Source organism: Prenolepis imparis, unplaced genomic scaffold, assembly GCF_030444845.1.
Source record: "Prenolepis imparis isolate NDT839.2.m4 unplaced genomic scaffold, iyPreImpa1.0 SCAF_3, whole genome shotgun sequence".
Classification (NCBI taxonomy): Eukaryota; Metazoa; Arthropoda; class Insecta; order Hymenoptera; family Formicidae; genus Prenolepis; species Prenolepis imparis.
Window position 1 is genome coordinate 17,874,433 of NW_028141161.1, and position 22,882 is coordinate 17,897,314.

Consider the following 22,882-nt stretch of genomic DNA (forward strand, 5'->3'; position numbering starts at 1 on the left):
TGACGCTGCAACGATAAAATGATCCAACGTTGACCAAACCGCGGTCGGCCTGTGGCTTCGTCATATTTAAAATGCGACCCGCATACAACTCGCGAGGGTGGTACTCGTCGCTCTCCCCCTCCCTCTCTCATATTTTTTTTGCTCTACGCATTTTTATGCGCCGCATCCGTGTACCAACATTCTTATACGAGGAAAAAAAATACCATCGCCGCACTGATTTACGTCACCAGCACCCAGCGGGCCAACGCTCTTCGTCAATTTCGTATGAGTGAGATGAGAGTTAAAAGTTGCGCAGTTACCGCCGATAAATACGATATACTGCAGCAGGAATTAAATCTAAACGGCAGAACTTGTGTACGAGTTCCTCCGCTAATAGCTGCAATTCCTTCCAAAGAAATTGCACTTTCTGAGATTGCTCTACCAAGTTTTAAAATCGGAACAAAAATTTCTTTATCTCGTACCTCTCCCTCGTGTGAGAGAGCGCCGAGTAAAAAGTAAAAAGTAAATATCTAAATTAGGAGAAACCCGCTTGCCGCGCTATCTTCATTATTCTCTGCAGATTTATCTGTAGATTATCACGTTTTGATTTATTATATAAAATATTTACGTGAAATTTTTGTACGGTTCTTCGATTATCATGCGAGAGAAATTTTTCTAAAAAATGATCATTTTTTCAAGTAAAGGTATATTCAAGTAAAAAAGAATATTTATATAAAAAATTATCATATATTATAATGTCTGATGAGTTGATAAACATTTAAAATTAAATTCTATTTCGTTATGTTTTTCATTCACTCCGACATGATGAAAGTTCTTTATGTTGTTAGATCCACGGATAAAGCACGCAGATCTATCACACTTCAAAGTAGAAAACGCAACGCTGCATAAAACATTAGTCTGTTTACTCGAATCCACGATTGTGAACGGTTAAAATGCCGCTCGTCGCTCTTATTTTTGCGTGTCAGCGGTAACGCGCTGTTTTCCATTGTGCGTTTAAGTCTCCATCATTATCAGTACTTGTCTCGAGGCGCGCGCGAGAGAGATCCCACCCCCTCGGAAATAATAACATCCCCTTCTCTCTTTCTTTCTTTCGTCTGTCTGTCTCTTTTCGTTTCGAAAGCGGCGCCGTATCCAGACTCCGCGACTGGATGCTGCCGTCACTTTTTTTTCCACTACAAGCGTTTCACGCGCGCGCGTTTGCTCGCTCGCTGGTGAAGGATAAAGCGATACCGCTGCCGGGATAGTAGACCGGGGGATGGTGGTAATGGTGGTGTTGGTGGTGGATGGGCACGCGCGCTTATGCGGCGAACATCAGTCAGCATCACTTGTCATCGTTTGAACGATGAGGAACAGCGCGTGAGACGTCTCAGAGTCTATAGAGAGTAACGCGAGCTATGCGAGACGAGCGGTAAAGCGGAACCTCCTCCCGCGAACTTCTTCGTCTCGCCATGGATCGTCTTCATCTCCTTCTCACCCTTTCTCTGTCTCTGTCTCTCCTCGCTCGAAGCGTTGTAAATTTATTCGGTGAATGAGCGAAAGAAAGAGAGACAGAGAGAGAGAGAGAGAGAGGGAGGGAAAGAACCTGGGGGGATCCAGGGGGATGAGATATACGAGGAAATTCGCTGAGTAATTTGCCGCATTAATAATAACCGGGCGGCTCCTCGCGGATATAGCACTTAATCCAGAAGCCGGCGCGCCGGGATAGATGACGAGGAAGCGCGGCGGCGGCGGCGGCCGGATAGAGTCGCCGAGCAAAACGAGACTCGGGTGTATAATCCATGACGAATGACGTTGCAAAATAAAATCCCGGTCGTAGTGTATGTACACCCCTCGCCACCATTGCTGCGTCACCCTCGGTGCTGCGTGCACCTACTTATTCGACGTTCCATTATGCTCTACGACCGTGGAAAGGTATATATTGTTGACCTGGATGCTGCACAATGTGATTCGGTATAACGTTCCGACACTCCCCTTCCTCTCTCTCTCTCTCTCTCTCTCTCTCTCTCTCCCGTCTTTCGCTATATCCGGGTGACGAACGGGGAATCGGGTGATGAAGAGGAACGGAAGGTGGCGGGTGGCACAGTCGCAACTCCGTTATTATTCCGAGAATCACTTTATTCCGATTATTTCCAACCTGCCAGCGATAGGTCGCCTTTTATGTGTTAACTTGCTAACCCGAGTCAGACTCCTCTGGTTTGATACTCGCTGAGGAGTAGAGAGGAACGGAAAGACTTACGTAGCCGAAAAAAAGGAGAAGGAAACAGGGGGTAAAATGACTAGAAATGGTAAGAAACTTTTTCAATACTTTACTCCGATAACTAGTCGCACACCCGAAAAAAAAAAGCATTCCAAGAAGAGTGTCGGATCAAAGATGTAAAAAGAGAAGGGGGCGAAGAAGGAGAATGCGAATGCATACCGAAAAGTATGGCGAGTAGGTTCCATCGAGGAGAAAGATGGTTTATTCGGTCAAATTTCCGGGATGCGCTTCTTCTGCATTTAATCGGTTCTACCATAGGAAATGCAGCGGCACAAGCAAGTCCTGCAGTTAAAACGCGTGTGTATGTGTGTGTGTACCCGTATATATATGTAAAACCTGGCGCGCGGAATGTCCGAGTTACTTTCGCGGATCGGTCACGTTATGGAAATGATGGACCGACGAGAGAGCTTCATGAAGAAATGGATGGTGGCACGGATGAATGAGTATGGCGACGTAAACGCACAGGTTAATGCTGAGAAATGCACGGGGAATGACAGCAAACGACAGGACGCATTCGCGCGATTCACGTTCTTCCGCTGGAGAGATCGTAAGGAAGACGGATGTTGATGACGACGTCGCGACTACGGTCAATTTTTCACATCGGCGGCCTGTCGGAAGTCGGCGATGTCTGCAGATAATGGCGCTCGAAACACATACTTCAAACATGAAAAAAGAAAAAAAAAATACATCGCGCGATGATACGCGCGTTTCATAAATAACTATACCATTTGAGACGCGAAATGGATATCGCGGGAAATATACGAGCTAGTATATCGAATCGTATTTCCTCGCGTTAATGCGGACACCCGTGCTCGCTATATCCGTGCATAAATCTATACCTTTTCGATCATTGCGAGAGCGGGGGGTAAGGTAGCGAGAAAGTTAAAGTTTCTTCCGCATAACATGGCATCATGGGTAGTCGCTTAACGTATCATAAAGATAAAATAGCTTTCAATGATGATAAACGAGCGCATGAATATCTCGATACGCGCAACTCCGAGTCGATCTATTACTATATATCCACCGCAACTGATTCCTAGAGTCTTGTTTTATGTTTCTATACATTTGCGATAAAAAAGAAAGAGTGAAAGAGAGAGAGAGACTCTCTCCCTGAGTACTATTGAAAGAATTTCGCTGAACATTTCTTCCGATCCAGAGCTGTTCGAGTTGTAAAATTCGGTTTAAGTCGTGCAAGAGGTACACAAGTAATAAGAGTCGTTGGCACCTTCGAAGATGGCCGATCGTCGGATATACGTAAAGAGACAACTTTTTGGAATGAGAATCTTATGTTCTAGCGTAGCGTCACCCTCGTCTCATTTTACTGTGGAGAAAAAGAAGTCGTCCCATATAGAACGACTCCAGTTCCTAAAACAAAAATATGTGAGTGGCTCTATTGACGTATTAGAAAAGAAATCGATGATTGCTTTTTTGCGTTATGGAATAAAATTATTACAATCAATCACATAGCATATATATGTATATATGTATATGAAGATGAATAAAATTCATGAATTTTCGATATTCATTGAAAATTGAAAATTTATTAGTTTTTTATTCATTTATTCATTCACTGTCACATAAATTGATTTGTGATATTATTAGAATACTGCTGCACGAAGATGCCTGATTCTATATTAAATTTTATATAAATTAGTAATATCTTCAAAACATTGCAAAAAGTAATAAAAAGAAAGAATTTCATCAATTAACTTGAGGTTTAATTAATACTTTTTGAAATATGAATAATCATTTACAATCATCGATAAATGTCGGACGTATCTAAATATTAAAAAAGCACAATTTTATAAAAAGTACATCTGATCGATTTAAAAAAAATCAGATTATTTTTTAATTATTTGCCGAAAAACAAAAAAATGCACGAATGTATATTAAAAGCACGAGCGAATTATTATTGAAAATTTCGCACAAAGCTATCGGATACATTACGCGTTTGTTACATATCATGACAAGAACCCTCGATGGTTTATATTTTTGTATAACGAGCGAATAATCTCAACCAGATTTTGCAACCGCGCGAGCTTGTTTGATCGCATCAGATCACGCGTCGTCACACGTGAATGTTTAAAACACACTTCAGAGCTGCACATACAACTGCGAATACGCGTGTCACGCCGCGTCCGTGTGTATTCTTCTGTCTGTTTTTACCCTATTTTTTTTTTTCGTTTTCTCCTTTTTTTTTCACGTCCGCTCATCCGCTCAGAATCGCAAACTCGCACGAGAATACGCGACAGCTAGGAGACTCCTCGACGATGCAGAAGTCACTCGGCCGAAAAGTCATATACGCGTTCGCGTACGAGTTTTTCAAACGACACGATGATTCCCTCTGACTTTCCAGCGCGACTCCTTTTGACTCTTTTCCTCAGGGTCTGCCCCGAGCCCAGATATCGTCGGCTTCCATTAAGCGCTGGCTTTGATCCATGGTTAATTAAAGCGCAGCTCATGCTCGCGCGTAACGATGAAGATTCCTATAAGGTCTCCCTCTCACTCCGTCCTCCTGTTTCTCTCTGTCTCTCTTTCTCTTTTCGCCGCTCTCCCGTCTCATCTCAATGCGCGGGAATCAAAGCCACCTGAAGATACCCGGGGTATACTCGCTACAGCGAGGTAGTCTTCTTCCTCTGGGCTCTTAAGCGCGGGAAACGTCGCGGCGTCGAGGATATTTCGCCGCACTCGAACCAAGGGTAGATGCAGGAGGCATCACGGGGGAAAGAGGAGAAGCCGACGATTTATGCCGTGCTCCGGCGGCGAAGCGTGGCGTCGGTCGGAGGCCATTGAGGAAAGCTCTCGAGGTGATCGAAGCTCGTTGTAGCGACGATATATCCTCGCCACCTCGATGCCGCCGCCCTATCCTCCGCCGAACTACCCCTCGGCCGTCGCCGAAATACGATCGTTACTATCCCGAATCGAGAGAGAATGAAGAGCGACTTCGGGCTCTGCCCTCCTGCTGTTGTGTGGTTGTGTGTAATAAATGTTGAGGGTGTATGTGGGTATATATGGGTATGAGTGTGTATGTGTGCGCTTGCTTGCTTGCGTCGAGTTAGGAGTATCGGATCGCCTGTCACACTCGGGGAGGCTCTTCTTACGGAATTACGTGATTTTGCGAATCTCACTATCGCGAAATCGATTGCGGATATAAGATACTGGAGGTTGAAATGGAATCAATTTAGGATACGGTGCGGTGTACCGGCTTTGCTCGGCTATCATTTGCGCGAGGCAGTGCGGCTAACTGAAATTTCAAAGATCGAGAGGGAATCTTAGCTTCTCTATATCCTGGGAGGAAAGGAGAGAGAGAGAGAGATGGGGGAGGGTTTCTAATTTTCCAGTCGCAACCGGAGATTGGCATGCTCAAGTCTACTGCTGGCTTAAGCTTTACCGAGATATTCGAACGAATCTATACCTATGTATTTCCTTCATTCTGTTTCCAAATAGCTTGATGACATTGCTTGGAGGATATTGAAATATCTTAGTAAGCGCTTCGTATATATTTTTCCAAATTTCCATTGTAAATTCAAAATAATAATAATTATATTACTCTATATGATTGATACTCTATGAAATTTGTGAATATGCATATTAATATGCATGTCTTTTCTGTGTAACATATTTGTTTTATGTTTAATATTGTAGATCTTAGCGGCAAATGTTAATTTGCACCAAAGTTACAAACTTACTTCTCTTATTACTCGCATGGTAGAATATTCGCATTCGAAACTGAATTATTACTCCTGTCTTGCAGGCATACATGAAAATTTAAAGGACTTTCGCACTTGCAGAAGTTTCAAAGTTGAGTTTTAATACAGAAGCATGTGTTAGGATGAAATTATCAAGCACAAGCTACATCAATTATTATATATATATCCTGCTCTAGTCTCTCGCTTCAAATATATAAGTAAGATGTTTTTTATGTGCTATATTATATGTTGCGAGAGAGAATAGCATATTCATTTAATCCTACGAATAAACTCGACAAATTGCGAGAAAGGAAACGATCTCATTAAGCTTATCGATCGCCTTAAGTACCTCCTTCGAAAGCGAATGACTGTACGACGATGTCGTTATGCTCAAACCGACACAATTAAATCAGCATATCATAATACCGGGAATGAAGATGTTGCTCGATGCCGTGGTTGGCCATCTACGGGGAAACCCTCACTCATGCCTCAATCCTACCCCTCTCCTTGATTTCGATCATTCATGCCAGCTTAATATTGACGGAATACCCAGCGGGCGAGTTGCGTGTTGAATGTCTCGTAATCGGAACTATGACATCAAATGTCTTGTTTAATTAGCAGGGAAATGAAATGATCATCCGGCATCTATTTAATGGTATAACTGTAGACAGTCGTATTAATACGTTCGTTGCGATCTAAGCCGGAGAATCATATTATATAGGCCATAATCAGCGTTAATTATAACGTCGCAACGAGATTTCCTCTGCTAATTGCATCAGCATGAAATCCTGTGGAGATAAGCTTAGCGGGCATCTTTCTGTTTGATCAGAGTGTAACAGATGCCGGCCTGCAAATGGCAGGCACACCATTACGATTAATTTAGTCTCGTCGTGAACATGCTGGTTGAATGCATGTTATATACTCTCCATAAGCCCTCCATAAAGCTCGATTATATACAGCTCTATTAGACATTTTTTTATTCAAATATAAAATAATAGAATATATTCTATTAATAAATTAAATAATTATGTTAATAGAATTAATAGAATATATCTTTTTTGACACAATAAAATAGATCTTCAATCAATATTTATTGCGCAATAAAATAAATAAATTTTTAGATATTTTTCTTGTAATCTGTTTTAATTCTCGATTTCAATCTAGCTAAATCTTTATTTTTGTCAGAGTATAATTAAAACTGTATTTTATTTTAATTAAACGAAATTCGCGCACTTACACAAATTCGTAAATATAATATAAATATAAATATTATAATACACAATTCATATATAATATAATGTAAACATAAATTCATGTAAACAATTCAAGTATTAAAATAATTTGTGAATCATCCAAATTAAATTAAGTATATCGCGTATCAACAAAATCAATTTTATTTCACGTATAATTGTATTTTTCAATGGTTCAATTGTAAAATTTATTTTTGCGAATACGATAGATGTAATGTCATAAAATTCTTTCACATTTGATATTTATTCAAAATCTTTTAAAAATAATAATACTCTTCTATCTCTTATATACATTCTACATTTGTAGCCGTTGTAACGAAAAGAACAAACCAAGCCACTAAATATCAAGATGCGTAAATAATATTATGCAAATGGCTAGAGAGATTCCATTTACAATTTGCGCGAATTGCTGATAAAACGCAACAATAGGATAAAAAGGCGCCGATCTTCATTGCCATTAGATGGCAATAAGGCGCAAAGTAACGTTAATAGTTAAGTTAACTACGTTGCTCCCGTTGTGTAAATGGGCAAGTTTCGCTAAAACGCTCGAACGACGAGCGATAAACACCCTGAACGCGATGCCGGACGGGAAGGGTGTTAAGTTCGCTCGTAAATTCAAGTGTGCAGCCGGGAAGGTTTTTTCGACGTCTTAATGAGCGCCGCTTTCCAGCGGTCTAACTAGCGGAAATTCATTTCAATTACGACGAGCCATCCGATACCTCTGGGAGATACTGCTTAGTCTCGACGAGAGTTCCCGCTTCGAACTCCGTACGTGCTCCGAAAATCGCGCGAGAATCGGATCGACGGTAGAAACACGGTGGGGTATTCAGTGGTAGTAAACGGAGATTTTTCGGAGCGAAGGGGCGAACGTCGAATGGAATGTGCGATGTTCGTTCAATGCGCCGTTCGTGTTCCTACGGCCGTGTTGCGGCGTACCGGAACGGAGGAGAGACCCTTCGGAATCTGTCGGTGGAAAAGTGGACGCACACACAACCCCGGGAACGTATGGACGGTAGACGGCAGTAACTGCGAGCATGTGCAAATTTACATAGGGCACCCGGAGGAAGACCTATTACGTTCCTTTTTGCGCGCGCGGAAACGTGTGTACGGTATGTGTGTACGTACGAAAATGTGAGGGAGTATATATGCGAGGAACGCGTACATTCTCTATACACCGTAAAATTACTGAATAGAGAGAGAGTGAGATAGTAAGGAGGAAAAGAAGAAAGTAGGAGCGAGAGGTGATAAAAAATAGATTTTAAAATATGGAAGAACAATATACGCGAATATATTAGAAAGAACAAATGACATTTAATCGCGGTTATCGTAATTTTTATATATTTTTCTATATATTCTCTATATATTTTTATTTTACTTCTGTTAATAATCCGATTTCTGTCAAATGCAAAAACTGATGTAAAATATATATTTTATGGCGTTATGAATATTTCCACATCCCCGAAAGAGAGAGGATATGTTTGAGTAATACTTTTAAAAATTACATTTTTATAATCTATAAAAAATATATTAAATTTAAAATAATATAAATGCGCTCCCTGTGTTATTTGGGAATATTCTATAATATAACTAAAACTCATTAAAATCTCCGAGAGTGGTAGTTATTAAGAGTATTATGCGGAAGTTAGAAGTCTATATCATTATAAATAGTCGTCATTAGAACTTCCTAGAGTATTAAACGCGATAAACAAGTGAGCAACAATGATAACTCTATATGAAACACCAAACACCTGCGACAGTAATAGCTCATATATTAGAGTATGATAGGGATCAGGATCCGAGTCCCCGCCTCGAAAATCGTCTATTTGCAATCAATATCAATTCATGCTATTATTAAACGGCGTGTAACGTCGAAGCTGTGGCACATGGCAACTCGATGAATTACAAATGTAACACGCCGGTGAAGTGCCGCGTTAAATTTCCATAGGCAGGTACTTAGCCCGAGCGTTTCGGGTCACCGTCCTGTAGCTGCCAGCTCGTTCGATTTTGCTATTTCGTTATCGGAACGTGGCTACGTGCTCCTTGGTGCGCGATCATGTTGAAACGTGCGCCCCGATTTACGATTGCGAAAAGAATAGAAAACCGTTCCAACTGTAGATCCGAACACCATCGAGAAAGCATTTTAAACGCATGAACGATAATTTCGGAACGCGAATCAATCCGACGATAATGTCGAGCCAGTGTCGTGACGATCCAATTGTCATCGAGTGCCACTTATGCTCGTATCACGTCAAGCAAAAAAGAGAGAGATGGGGTAGCTTTATTTCAAGTTCGGACTCTTGGTCGTATAAACTATTAGCACATTTTTGATGCATGAATAATTTATGAAACTATGGACGCGATTCTGGCAATAAATTCTTAGTGAATAAGTAGGTAAACTCCTACGTGCAAATATCCTATTCTTCATACTCAACTATATTTTTGGCTAAAAAAACATGAAGAAAATATCATGCAAAGAAAAGATGAATTTAGACTCCATTTCCAATTTTCCAATATAGTGGCGTAGTTAGGTATAAAATTGCATGTTAAACGTGACAATTAACTTGCGACAGGTGACGTAAGGGTCAATTTATCGGACACGTTAATAGCGCCGTTACAAGGAGAACTACATGTAGGTCAATTTCTATAGGGTGTCCTCTAGAAACTATCTTCTTTGTCGAAAGAAGTAGATAAACTATTGTATAGGTACTTTCTATATGTAGATAATGTATATTCTCTTTTTATAGATAATATACTATTAAATTAATATAAATATAATTTTTATACTCTGGAATATTTAGTATAATATTTAGTATAATTTTATTCTTATTTTTAGATATAGCTAATACAAATTTTTTTTAAACGTTTTCTGATAAAATCTTTCATATATAAATTATTTAAAAATATAGTTGACAAAGAAAAATAAACATATAATTTAAATTATATTTTTTCTAAAATTTCCATACATTTGAATATTTTTGCATTTATTAATTATTCGCATTTTGTAAAAAAAATTCAAAATTTAGTAATAGCCTAGTAAAAAATATCCTACGTGTGTGCTTGAATGGAGGACTTCATAAGCAAAGAGATAAGCAGCGCCTTTAACGACAATAGCTTTCAACGTGTACTGTCCATAATAAGTAGTCTATTGTAACCAGAATTCAAGAGCCATCCCTCCCTTCCTTCTCGCATGTCATAGTATTAAGATCAATTTAAACGATAAAAGATAGGCATTATCGATTTTCACATTTCTTAACATCAAATACATTATTAAATATCTTGAATATCGTTAAAAAATAACGCGACATTCGATATAATTAAAATGATAATAAATAAGAAAATATATAAAATTGTAATTATCAAAGTTCAAAAAATTATTTTTTTGTTTAACTCTATAAAAAGCCAAAACTTCTTTCATTTAAGTTTATAAGAGAAAGTACAAAAGTATGGAGAATATATAATGCATATACGAATCGGTATTCGATGTTTTTTGTGCTTTTCTTTTCTTTTACTATTCTCATTCTACAACGATGTATTTAATTTGCACTTACTCAAAGCAAATTTTGCAAGCAAATTTTACAATCTGATTGATTTGTTCGGTTAAAAGCGCGACAGATCGCGAGATGTAGCGCGCCGACACGTCTCTCTGCTCCGAGCTGCGAATGAGGTTTCATTAAACCGCGTAAAGTACGCGTTTCAACATCGAGAAGGGTTTCTCGGGTCGACTTCTTCTCCTAGATATCGCGGGCAAACATTTGCTTCTCGTAGTATCAATTCGCGCGTTGGTGGAAAAGTCGTTGCCGCGCGGTGAACTATCCGCAGGGTCGTACCAGAGCGGATCCACCGGCATAAAGAGGGCATAAAGCACCCAGGCTCCATTACTCTGCCTTAGTAAATCGGTACCGACGCTGAAGATCGCGCGCGCGACCCAATTCCAGGCTGTTCCTGTTATACCTAATACCGTATTTTATCAAAGATAATGCGCGCCCGTACCGTTGAATAGACACCCGTATTGTCACCGTGGCTGCAAGAAAATGTTCCGCTAAAGCACACGAAAGTGGCTTATAAATGTTGTTTTCTGGCCATTGCGAGGGATCAGACGAGTTTTGAAAAATGGATTCTCGATAAACGAAGGAGATTTGTACACCTTTTAAACAAGCGTGTTACATGCATTAATAGCGCCGTCATATCCCGTTATTGACGGAAATGCATTTTCACCATTTTTGTTCCTTTTTGCTTTATGAATAAAAACACATGTGACTGCAAAACAAATGACGAGAGGGATTATTGTATCTTTCTCTATCTTCTATTGTCAAGTTTTTTTTAGAGTTTTCCAGAAATAAAATTATTATTTAAATTTTGTTTTCTTTTTTAATAATATCTTTTTATGAATGACGTTAATGATCAACTTAATAAAATGCCTAATCATCAAAAATGTAAATAACTTTTTTTTTAATATTAATTTTCGAACTTTAAGAGAATAAGGAAAATAGTAATATTAAAAAATTTTCATTGAAAAAAATGGAGCAAATGCTTTTGTTTTTATTTATCGATATAAATGCTGTAGAAAATACGATAAAGAGATATTAGAGTGTTTGCTTGTGCTCGAAGTCAAGGCGGTTGCTTTTATGAAAAAGATATTGTAGCAAATATGCTACGGAAATATATGTGAATAAGACGAAATATATAATCTGCGGAAATAAACTTTCTCAACTGTAACAAAGTTTATTCTTTTCTATTTCATGCAATATGTATTGCAAAATTATTTACGTACATGTATACGAATTGCAAATTATGCTTTTGTACACGCTATGGCTACGTTATGAATATCAATCATGAGAAAAGACGCTTTAATAACAGCAAAAGATTATTCATGAGAAACATAGGATGCGCTTCCGCTCTTTACATCCTTATTTCTGCTAAGACTATTCAATTTTTTTTTATTCACCGAGTTTTATACACTTACGGAGTTAATACAAAGAGTCCCGTATTATGCGATCGAATCTCATATCAAATCAATAGAATTCTTTTCGCTCCGAATCTTATTAATTGCGACCAAAAACGCAAAGATTATATAATTCCTGTTTCATAATACGATTGAAGCGAAACGTCTAAAAAAACGTTAGATGATAGAATCAAACTACGTTCGAGAATAACATACCTACGTAAGATTGACACGATAAGACTTGAGAATGAGTATTTTCAATCGATTCGTTATTTGCTCAGATATCAATAAATTATAATCTAAAAAAAAGATGAGGAAACGACTAGAAAACTTCACTAAGCTGGCGCAAATGTGTATAGCTAATTTGGGAACGAAACATCGGGCCAAATATTATCGGAGCATTAATAACGAACGAGCGGAGGGAGTTAGAGTGGCTGCTTCCAAGTGTACAGAATGGAGAAGAGCTTTCGTCAGCAACGAGTGCGATCACGTACACAGTGGTTGGACAAGCAAGCAAGCAGGCAGGCAAGCAAGCCAACTAGCCAGTCAGACAGGTGGGTATCACCGTGAGGGGCGAAACAAAGTTTATTTTGAATCAGCTACGGCAACCGAGTCGTACTATAACGACGAATAGCGCCGCGAGAGAGTACCGCAGCCGCCAAAGTACAGATTCGCGGTGTTCTCGCTCTGCCATAGCTCGGCTTTCAACATCGGCACAACAGACCGAGGAGACGAAACTTGCGCGACCCAGGGGGGTGGCAAATATAGAGGAGCGAGGCGAAACGAGAGACGGAGAGCAGGGGGAAGAGGGGGTTGGCGAGGGATAGTCTAGCCGACTAGAGGTGGTGATTGTTACGGCGACGACGTTTCAGTTAGCTGAAACGTCGTTTCCTTTGTCGCGTCTGTGTGAGGAAGGAACTATCCTCGAGATGTATACGGACGTGCACGCGCACCAACGTATACCGCATACCGCATGCCACGTACACTATCTCAACAAACGCACGCACACACACAGACGAGATGCACAAACACCGTAACGGGTTCCCAGTGCGGTACACGCTATCTCCTTGGTGGTTGGATGTACCTGCTTGCCTGCGCGTATATTCGTCGTGCAAACTTCGAGCTTGCACGAGCACGAGCGCCCGCGCTCCTTCTAAGACTTCGCCTGAAATCGAGTTGTATAGAAAGGGTGAGAGCGTAGATCTCGGTCCGGGTTAATTGTGGGTTTCGTCTATAGACTCGCTCTGCTTGGGCAATGAATTTTACAAGTCGCGCGCGCACAGGATCTACGTGCGAGGGGGTGAGGGGGCGAGCACCAAGAGGATATATTTATGCGCGTTCGTGGAAATTCTTTGATCTGATTGTGGGTGCAGCGATTGTCCGAGAATGAAAATGTCTGCAACGAGATATTGTTTTCAACGGGTTAAAAATAAGTCTGTAAAGATAACTGGGACGAGTGTGCGTGACGGCAGAAAGACGGTAGTTTCACAAGCAGTGGTTTATTAAGTTCGATAAAAATAAGTATATACACTTTAACTAAAGTATAATGCCCAAAAACAATAACGCTATGATTCACAAAAGATCTTAAAAATAAAGAGACTTAAATATAAAATTAAAATCGAATTAACGAAATATTTCTATTTGTCATACTTCTAGCTTATCTTATGTATCAAATTATAAGTTTAATTTTATTTTAGGAGAAGTTATTATATTTAACTTCTCTTTGGAAGTATCGCAAACTATCAATAAAATAAATCGAGCTTTTTCGTCTGACTTAATATTACAAAAGCTCTTTTCCTCAGGCATAAAGAGCAGCTGTTCTTAAAAGAATAAGTCCTGCCTAAGCTACATTTCAATCAACATTTATAAATTAAATTTTTACATCAAATAACTCAACAGCTTCATTTATACATTTATTCCTACAAAGTAACATTTTTTTTCATTTTTTTACACTCTATAACTTAAAAGGCAACAGCTCGAATTTAAAAATATAATGCTAATATAATTGTTAAAATGTATGTTACTGCGTTTTTACATGCTTTTCAAATTAAACAAATGTAACGTTAAAATAACGCGTTATTACTACAAATTATTAATCCTATAACTTTCGAAGAGTGCACTTCGAGAATATTGAAACTCGAGCTTCGTTTTGAGCGCGGAATTATTAGCATGTCCGACACAGTTTTCCCCGATTTGGCACGATTTATCATACCAATCGGAAATCGACGAATCCTCATCGCGAAAAATAAGCATCGCATGATACTTTCCGTGCAGTTTCATGTCGATACGCATCATGTCGCGAAGATTTGTAGGCGATCGGGCCAAATGCTATTGTGTGCACGCGGAAAGCAAGAGCAAAAGAAAGAGAAGAAGAGAGGAAGAGTATATCTGTATCTGAAAGAGAGGGATAAGAGTTAATACAAACGCGATTTCTGTGTTCAGGATAAAGGAGCAAAGGCTTATAGACGCGTGGAATCGCTCACGAGGTTTATCGTCCGTTTAATAAAGAGAAGACAGACGAAGGGGAAGAATGAAAAACGCAACGTTCGAGCCAGCCTTTCCAAGCGCGTTACTTTCTCCTCTATCTCCTTCGATAAATCGATCTCGGTTACCTTCAAATTATACGCCTGATGGGACGTCGTATATTTGCAAATAGTTTCGAAATACTCGTCCAGAAACTTCACGGCGCGAATGTTGGAGAAATCGGTATCTGCCTAGTTTAAACGTTACATCTCAAAGTCCATGGAAAAGCGTAAGGCAGCAAAAAAACAAAATAAAATAAAATGTATATCCCGTTGTGTTAAAAAAAGAAAAACAGCTTCGTCTCTTTTGTATAGGGCTTATTAAAGAGCGTCCCAACCGAGCAACAGACTTATTACAAAAGCGAACCCCGAAGAGCGATTGAGAACTAAACGATCGTAAATACATACCTGCTCGTTTACAGCCACGCATTCGTCCGCAGCAACAGCCACGTAGTTCTCTCGCATGCAGAAAGTGAAAAAAACGAGAACTTAGAGGAAAAAAAAACACAGTAGTCTATTTCGGCGCGCGCGTCCAGAGAGTCCTCCGCTTCGAAATTCGCGACATTGATCCGCCTACGCGAGCGAGCCCGGGAGCGTTTGGACAATAGACAAATGGACTCTCCATCGCATGACGGCCATGTTCGTCCTAGGCGAGTGTAACAGGGAGATATTCGAATGCGCACATCGAGTGCGTTGTTACCCAGGGTACCAAGAGAGATACGATTTCGCGAAACGGGAATTCTCTCGCTCGGTATGCGAAAACTTTTCGCACCGCTTTATCCGTTTCTCTTCCTTTGTGCGATCTCTCCGGTTCGGGTCCCTTCTTGTCAGTGATGTAGCGGAAGAGAACATCTTTCATTTTCTCTCTCTTTCTCTTTCATTCTCTCTCTCTCTTTCTCTCTGTTTCTCACACTCACACTCACACACACACATTCTTTTTCTCGCGGCAAGGATCGCAAATCCTTCAGAGGCGGGCTGTACAAGCACCTACAGACGTGTATATGTGCAACAGACTTCAAAGTCCTATCCTTTCCCTTCTTCGTCGCTTATCCTTGGACGAATCCCTTTTGTTCAAATCTCAAATTGAGCATCGTAATAATAATCGAACGCGATTAATTGGCTGTACGTTTTTTCGTATTCGCTTCATCGTGTTGTAAAGCGCGTCGCAGCAAGTCTTTCGGCAGTGGATTTAGATGCGCGGTTATTTTGCCGGATTATTTCTCCGCCAGTCCAATTTGGAATGCAACGTTAGCCTTTGACTGGTAACGCGCGCGCTGATCGCGTTCTCTTTTATCCGTCCATATACCATTGACAAGACAAACGAGAAACAATTCGCGCGTAAGTACGAGCGCATCTTACAAAATAATGAGTATAAAATGATAAAAAAAAAAAAAAAAAGGAACGGCAACAATTTATGATCTCATGATCGGCAAGGTGTCAAATGTTAAACGTCGCGTCCTTTTGATTCTAATCTCACCATGACAGTGTTCAGAGTTAAAAATTTTTTCGTTAGTCAAAAATTACTACCACATTGCTGTCAAGAATCTTAACGAACGAAATCCCGGGGAACATGCAGAATTCTTTAAAAAAAAAATCGATCTTAAAAAAAAACTTCAATGCACTAGACGAAAAAAAGGAAATATTTTAAAAATTATATAAATTGAATAATATTATTTGTTTTTGCGCCATCCATACGCGGTCCTTAAATTCCTTCGTCTCTTCCTCCAGCCCCTCCTCTTGCTGACTAGTGTGCTATTTATCATGCGACGCCCGTGAGCTCCCTTCTCGTAGTCTCAGACGTGCCGTGACTATCTCAGAAGCAGATGGAGCATGCCCAGGCAGAGTATTGTCACAAACGTCATCGTGTGCAAGTCGCTTCCGTTTTCTGAGGTTACTGCAACATATGTTAGAAAAAGGTTACTATTTCTCATCACGATTGGACGAGAGCAGTTTTTGGAATGTTAACTATTATTATAAAGCGATCTCTCTGAGCTTAAGTAATTTCTATAGCAAATAAAAATGTAATCGAATTATTTTCAGTACTAACATATATGATAGACGTGCTATTATGTCTCAAATATTATTAAATAATATATTGATAAATAAATCAAAATTACTATCTTAAGTCTTTTTCTTATATTGCATTCAATTTTTCTGATGTAGTAACATTTTAACTTATTGTGCCTTAATATTACATATAAATAAAAAAACCTATTTTATTAATATTATGTGCTAAATAAAAAAGATGACATAATGCAACTGATAAGAATGTATTAAAAGAGAAAACAAAATTTTCTATAATATCGTAGTATCTTGTGAAAAAAAGGATGATGTTCAATAGCAAGATATCGTTTTTAATAGTCTCTTTGAAAAGTTTTCCTATAACAATCTAAAATTAAAACTATGAATTAAAATTGGATTATGATTTTTATTATTCATCATATCGCAAAATAGAAAAAATTCAATAAAAGAGAGGAAGCTTTTCCAAGTTGAACATTTTACCACAAACTCTCTTTACACTGCATTCGAATTTTTAGTATCTTTGCAGAATTTATATGCGCTACGTGGTCTCTATTTGCACAGAACGATGGCACGTATCAGCGTATCGTCCTTGTTAAAACTTTTTTTTTTTAGGTTAAGGTTAGGTTAGATTAAATAATTGATACGAAATCTGTACAGCGGCACAGAGTATATTATGAATAATAGAAAGAGAGGGAGAGAGAGGAATTGGATAATGTAGTGCCTGACATCACCGGATATTGATTAGTAAACACACATTCTGCGTTACATTTCGTATCATTAAAACGTCATCATTATGCTGCGCTACGTTCAAAATCGACACGTTTATAATCAATAACAGCGGCAATAGCGACACATGTCTATCGGACAGAAATGCGCACGAAATCTGGTGAATAGATATCAAATTCATCGAGAAATATGTCGCCGATAATCAGTTGATTTTAGTTCGGCTTGTAACGCTTGGAACATTACCGTAAATGTAACATACATGAAAACTAAGCGCACATAGGTAACGAACATGATTCTAATGTTGACACGTTGACAGATATGCCATACACGAATATTATTGTAATCCAAAGTATAATCACGCTGTATATACATATATATGTATACACACACAACTACATATTCCGTAACAATAGTTCAGTTAATCCACTTATGTTCTGGTCATGATTCAAAAGAAGAATGAACGAATTATTTCTAAAATTCTACAAGCAAGCAATTAAAATATAAATATAAAAATTAAAAAATTGTATTGGAAAAAAATATTTATCTAATCTTCTGGAAAAATTTCTTTAAATATACAGTTATTAGAATGCTTTCAATACTATCGAATCTTTTTTTGTCTCAGAAAAAAAAATTAATTTTCATATATTTTATGAACGAATTTGATAAAACTGGTTAACTAAATTCTTATTTCTTATATCTGCAAAAGGATAAAATATAAATATAATTCCTACTTATTTGAAGTTTATGAATTACAAGAAAAAATAAAGAGAAAATAACAAAGTAAAAAAAAATTAATTCCGTCTCTCACTCTCTCTTCTCTCTCATTCCTGTTGCCTGAGAAAAGTTTGTTCTATAGATTATATTTAAAATATGATAGATATTAGGGATGAATTTCGCGTAAAATGACATTTTTCTCCCCGTTTAAAATTAAATCTCGTTGGCAAGGCGACGCGTGTCAACTGTTGAAATCCCTTTCAGAATGGAAACTCTGGCGCGCAAACGGAGGGGGGAGGGAAAGGGGAGCGCCATTAAGTGGAACGTCAGTGGATTTTCCTCCGCGGGGCATTGTTCCTTCTGTCGGGTGGAAAAGTCAATTTCCTAAAAACAATTCTGTCGACCACGGCCCAGGGAGTAATACGTACGAATCAAGCAACCAGCCGCCCGCGGAAAACCGGGTGTGAACGAAATGAAATTACTACGGGCGAGAAAAGAGAATGAATTTCTGTAACGGCAGTAGAGAGGAGCGAGGGCGGCTAGAGGGACTAAAGTGGAATAAGCTCTGACAGGTTTGAAAATTGAGGAGGGCCGAAATCTCTTTTGGTCGCTTATCAATCGTCGTGGTTCACCATGTACGTTTTCCCCAGTCTGCTCCTATCAAATTTATTCCAAAATGTACGAGAGTTTTGCGAACGGTGGCAAAATCGCGAACATTCGGATTCCAGGGAAAGCGGCTCACTCTCGATAGCGATCGTTGATATTACTTTTAGAATATTCCACTTGAATATAAAAAATGATGAATATAATCTGCTCATCTCTAACGATTGATATCGCATGCTGCGCCATACGTAATACGTTTTCATGCATATTTAAACATCCTGTAAAATATTAATATACAAAATATTCATCATAATCTTTCTTTCAATTATATGTAGCTTGACTATTTCAGAATTTATTTTTTTTCGTTTTATTTACTAAATTTACTAGAAAATTTAAAAGTGGAATCTAATAAAGAATACAGTATCTCTTTTTCTGTATAATAGCACCTCTTCCGTAGTAAGTTCATACGAATATACAACAACATAATGAATATCGAGTAAACTTACACAAAGTTGCTCCAAAGACGCATATTTATATGAAATGTTGTTGAATAAAACTTTCGTAAACGCGGAATCGGATTTTTACGTGGCGTGTATAAATGCAATGTAAGCGTAAGAACGGCTTATGTGAGATATCGTTTATGGATTTTCGGTAAGAGCCTATTAGAGGGATTGAAGGCGTTCGCCGCGACTTGAAAAGTGCGTGAGGTCTAGGCCGTGACGAAATCCTCGAAAAGAGAGTTCTTGATGTAAAAACTCTTCAGCTAAACTTTATGAGCCCAATGCTCGTAAGTTTGTGTCACGAGTCCTCGGGAAGTTTTGGAGAAACGATTCACTTAAGTACACACAACCAAAGTGCATTTCTGTCATCGTTTGCACGGAGGTTTCCATGCGCAATGCAGCGGAAAACTGGTCAAAAGTTACTCTTAAGATGCATTTAACTGAGCAACATTTCTATAACATTATTATAAGTCAATTATGTGCAATTGATACAGTTCAATTTTGAGATGTTTTAATATGCATGAAAATGTATCGTTAAATTACCCATATTTATCGAGGCAATTAGTAATGTACTTGGTTGAAATAAAGCAACATAATTAATTTGATTTAATTTCACTAGAGAGAGCGAATAAAATCCAAGATTTATATATATATATATATATATATATATATATAAATTTGTTCTATATGTTCTATAAAAAAAATATATATATATATATATAAAATTGTTCTATGTATATCGATTTTTATATCGAAACAAATATGGAAAAATTATAGAAAAAATATAAGAGTAAAAAATAATATGCAAAACAAAATTGCATTCAGAATATATGTATATTTTAAAAATATTATTACATACTTTCGAAAAGTGGGAGCTAATACTTCGACGCTTACAACGTATATTACATATTATACGTATAAAGTTTTGAATGTAAATAAATGTGTGTAATATCCGCCTTAATAACTTTTTTTACGCAAAAAAGTTAAAAAGTACCCAAAGAGATTCTTTCCCCAAAGGATAAGCTTAAATCGAAAAGTCCTCATTTTCCATATCTTGCGGTAATCCATTTATTTTCCTACGCTCGAAACTAATCGGATATTCACAAGTAATCAGAAACTCGGTAAAGTTCGACATAAACCAATAAATTTTAGACACCTGAAAATGAGTTCGTACACAACTTGAGAACAGAATCCCGATTCGACGCAACTCGAAAATTTCCTACAACCCTGCTGTTTTAATTTCGAAATTGTATTTATTCTTCGTATTTTCCTGTTTGTGTCGTTCATTAATTGAATTGAAATTCAACTGCTTTGGCAGATTTAGGTGACGAGAGTTAGAAAAAATTTGTTTTCGATTGCGAAAATAACTTCCAAATTTAAAAAAATCGCCGACACTCGAAAGGCATATTATTTGGATTGAAATATTGCAAATAGATTGTTCAAGGCGGAAAGGTTTATCCTAATCGGTCTTGAAACGAATCATCTACACGACACTTCCGATAATGACAGTACTGGGAGTGTCAACGATTAATCATCCAGGCTTTCGCACAGCTGTGGGGAAGCGGACGGAGCGCGTCGGAGCGCAGCGCGAGCCATTTCCCTATCTGGCTGACAGGGCGATGACTGTGTCTACTGCGCGCGGAGCCGATAAGCGTCGCCTTCAGGAGAGTCGGTCGATCGAAAAGCGCCGCGCGTTTTCCTCTCGCCGCCCGGAGGAGAGTTTACACGGGAACAAGAGCCGCGTATAATCGGCTATGCAAAGCTTTGATAACAACTACTCTTAAAGTGCGTCCAGAATACCCGCGCTTCGATCGGGCAAGGCTAACGCGAAATTGTACGCACAGTGTGTAATTAGAGGGTGCCGTAGAATTTAATACTTGATTTAGAAGGCGAAATAATAATGAGAATAGTTTTATAAATTATATCGAGATACGATTGAAGCTTAAAAAGTTTCTCAGCGTGTCAAGGATGAATAATTTCTATAAAATGTATATAAACGACGTTTATTAAAATGCACTTGATATAAAAAGATTATATATCAAATAACGGTAGCAATGTTGTGTATGCAAACTATATGAAACGGATAATGCACATGAAAAGGTTTCGTTAATGAGATACGGTAATGAGATTTTAATTATACAGACAAATTAATTAAATGTTCGAGAGTAAAATTAATTTGTTGCAGTGTGAAACAATGCGGAATTATTTCTTCTGTACAGTACCGTGTTGTTCCAAATCATTCTATGTAATTTCGTATGTATACTCAAACGCAGAATATACACGCAGGATATACTGCAGAGTAACCTTTGAACTGCAGACGAACTGGCATCCCTCAGGCCCAAAGACGTTCAAATCTCTTTCTTCTTACCTCGTTCGTCGTCGTACACGTGAGATTAGCGTCCCGGGACTTGGATAATTTGCGAAACTGGTAGATGGGGTTTCAGAGGAAGGATATATCAAGGTTGAAGGAACGAGAGAAGGAAACACGAGACAGAGAGAAAGAGAGAAGAACCCAAGTTTCGCCTTGAGGACCGTCGTCTCGTCTCGGGCAAGTTTCCCCGACGAGGCATCGCGAATCTTTCGTATCTCGTACCGCATCGGTATGTGGGACGAGGGTATACATTGAAATCTACGGAAATTCCGTGATAGCCGCCGTTAAACTTCCGCGTACACGACGCGAGTTTTTCTGCGCGGGAACAAAGTCTCCAGAGGAAAGACAATCTCGCGTGATAATGTTATGTGACATTATCTCGGAGCGAGATAATGCATTTCCTCGCTCAACGATATTATATTCCTGCATACAAGTTTTGCAACTCGAGCGCGAAACAAGTGTCAATCAATGTTAATCAAGGAATTACGATATTTTTACATATATGTATATCTGTTATACTTCTTATTGACTTGTTTCACTTTACTTACGCTTCTGTGAATGCATCTATTATTTATAATATGCCTACATGTCTTAAATCAAATCTTAGCAAATATTAACTGAAATACTAACTGAAACTAATGTTATCAATTTGATAAGTAAAATTATTAATAATATAAATATGGTAAAAAAACAAACTATTGTATTAAATTTTTTGATTTACATATATTATTTTTTTATTTCATTCTTATGTATCACTTTGTAAGCACAATACTGAATAATTATATAATGTTGAATAAATACACATGTCAATTATATGCAACATATAGTAACTGATATAAATGTAATTTGTAATATACAGTTATAAAACATATCAAAATATAAACGAGAAATATATAAAACTGCTTTGCCAATAACAGCTTTCTAGCGTTAACTATTGTGTAAAATAGCTAAATAAAAAAATGCACTCACTGTGAAATGACGTTATATCGAATTGGTAACATTGCACAAGATTAACCTCCGTTTTACCATGTTGTACATTGTGTTATATCAATGCTACATATAAATCGGACATTCTATAAAAGACACGAGTTATTGAGATGAAAAAAAAGAACGTAACGAAAAATACTATTTTTGTGGTCGCTTTTATTTTTCGTAAATGCCACACAAGTCTTTTATAGAATGCTGTATGCTGCATGCTGCATGCGATCGGCGCTTATTAAATGTTATCGGGCAAACGTCATTGAAAATAAAATGTACGTCTCGCTTTCGTCGGGGAATACAGACCT

At 38.3% G+C, this 22,882-nt stretch overlaps 1 protein-coding gene across 1 annotated transcript in view; it reads right to left on the reverse strand.

Moving 5' to 3' along the window:
- Window positions 1–12,135: 12,135 nt before the first annotated feature.
- Window positions 12,136–22,882, reverse strand: part of LOC145934516 (uncharacterized) — a 138,031-nt gene continuing 127,284 nt past the window's right edge. The window contains exon 6 of the mRNA XM_083035012.1: window positions 12,136–16,554. Within this exon, the coding sequence (XP_082891138.1) occupies window positions 16,469–16,554 (86 nt within the window). The 3' untranslated portion in view covers window positions 12,136–16,468. The remainder of the gene's footprint in view (window positions 16,555–22,882) is intronic.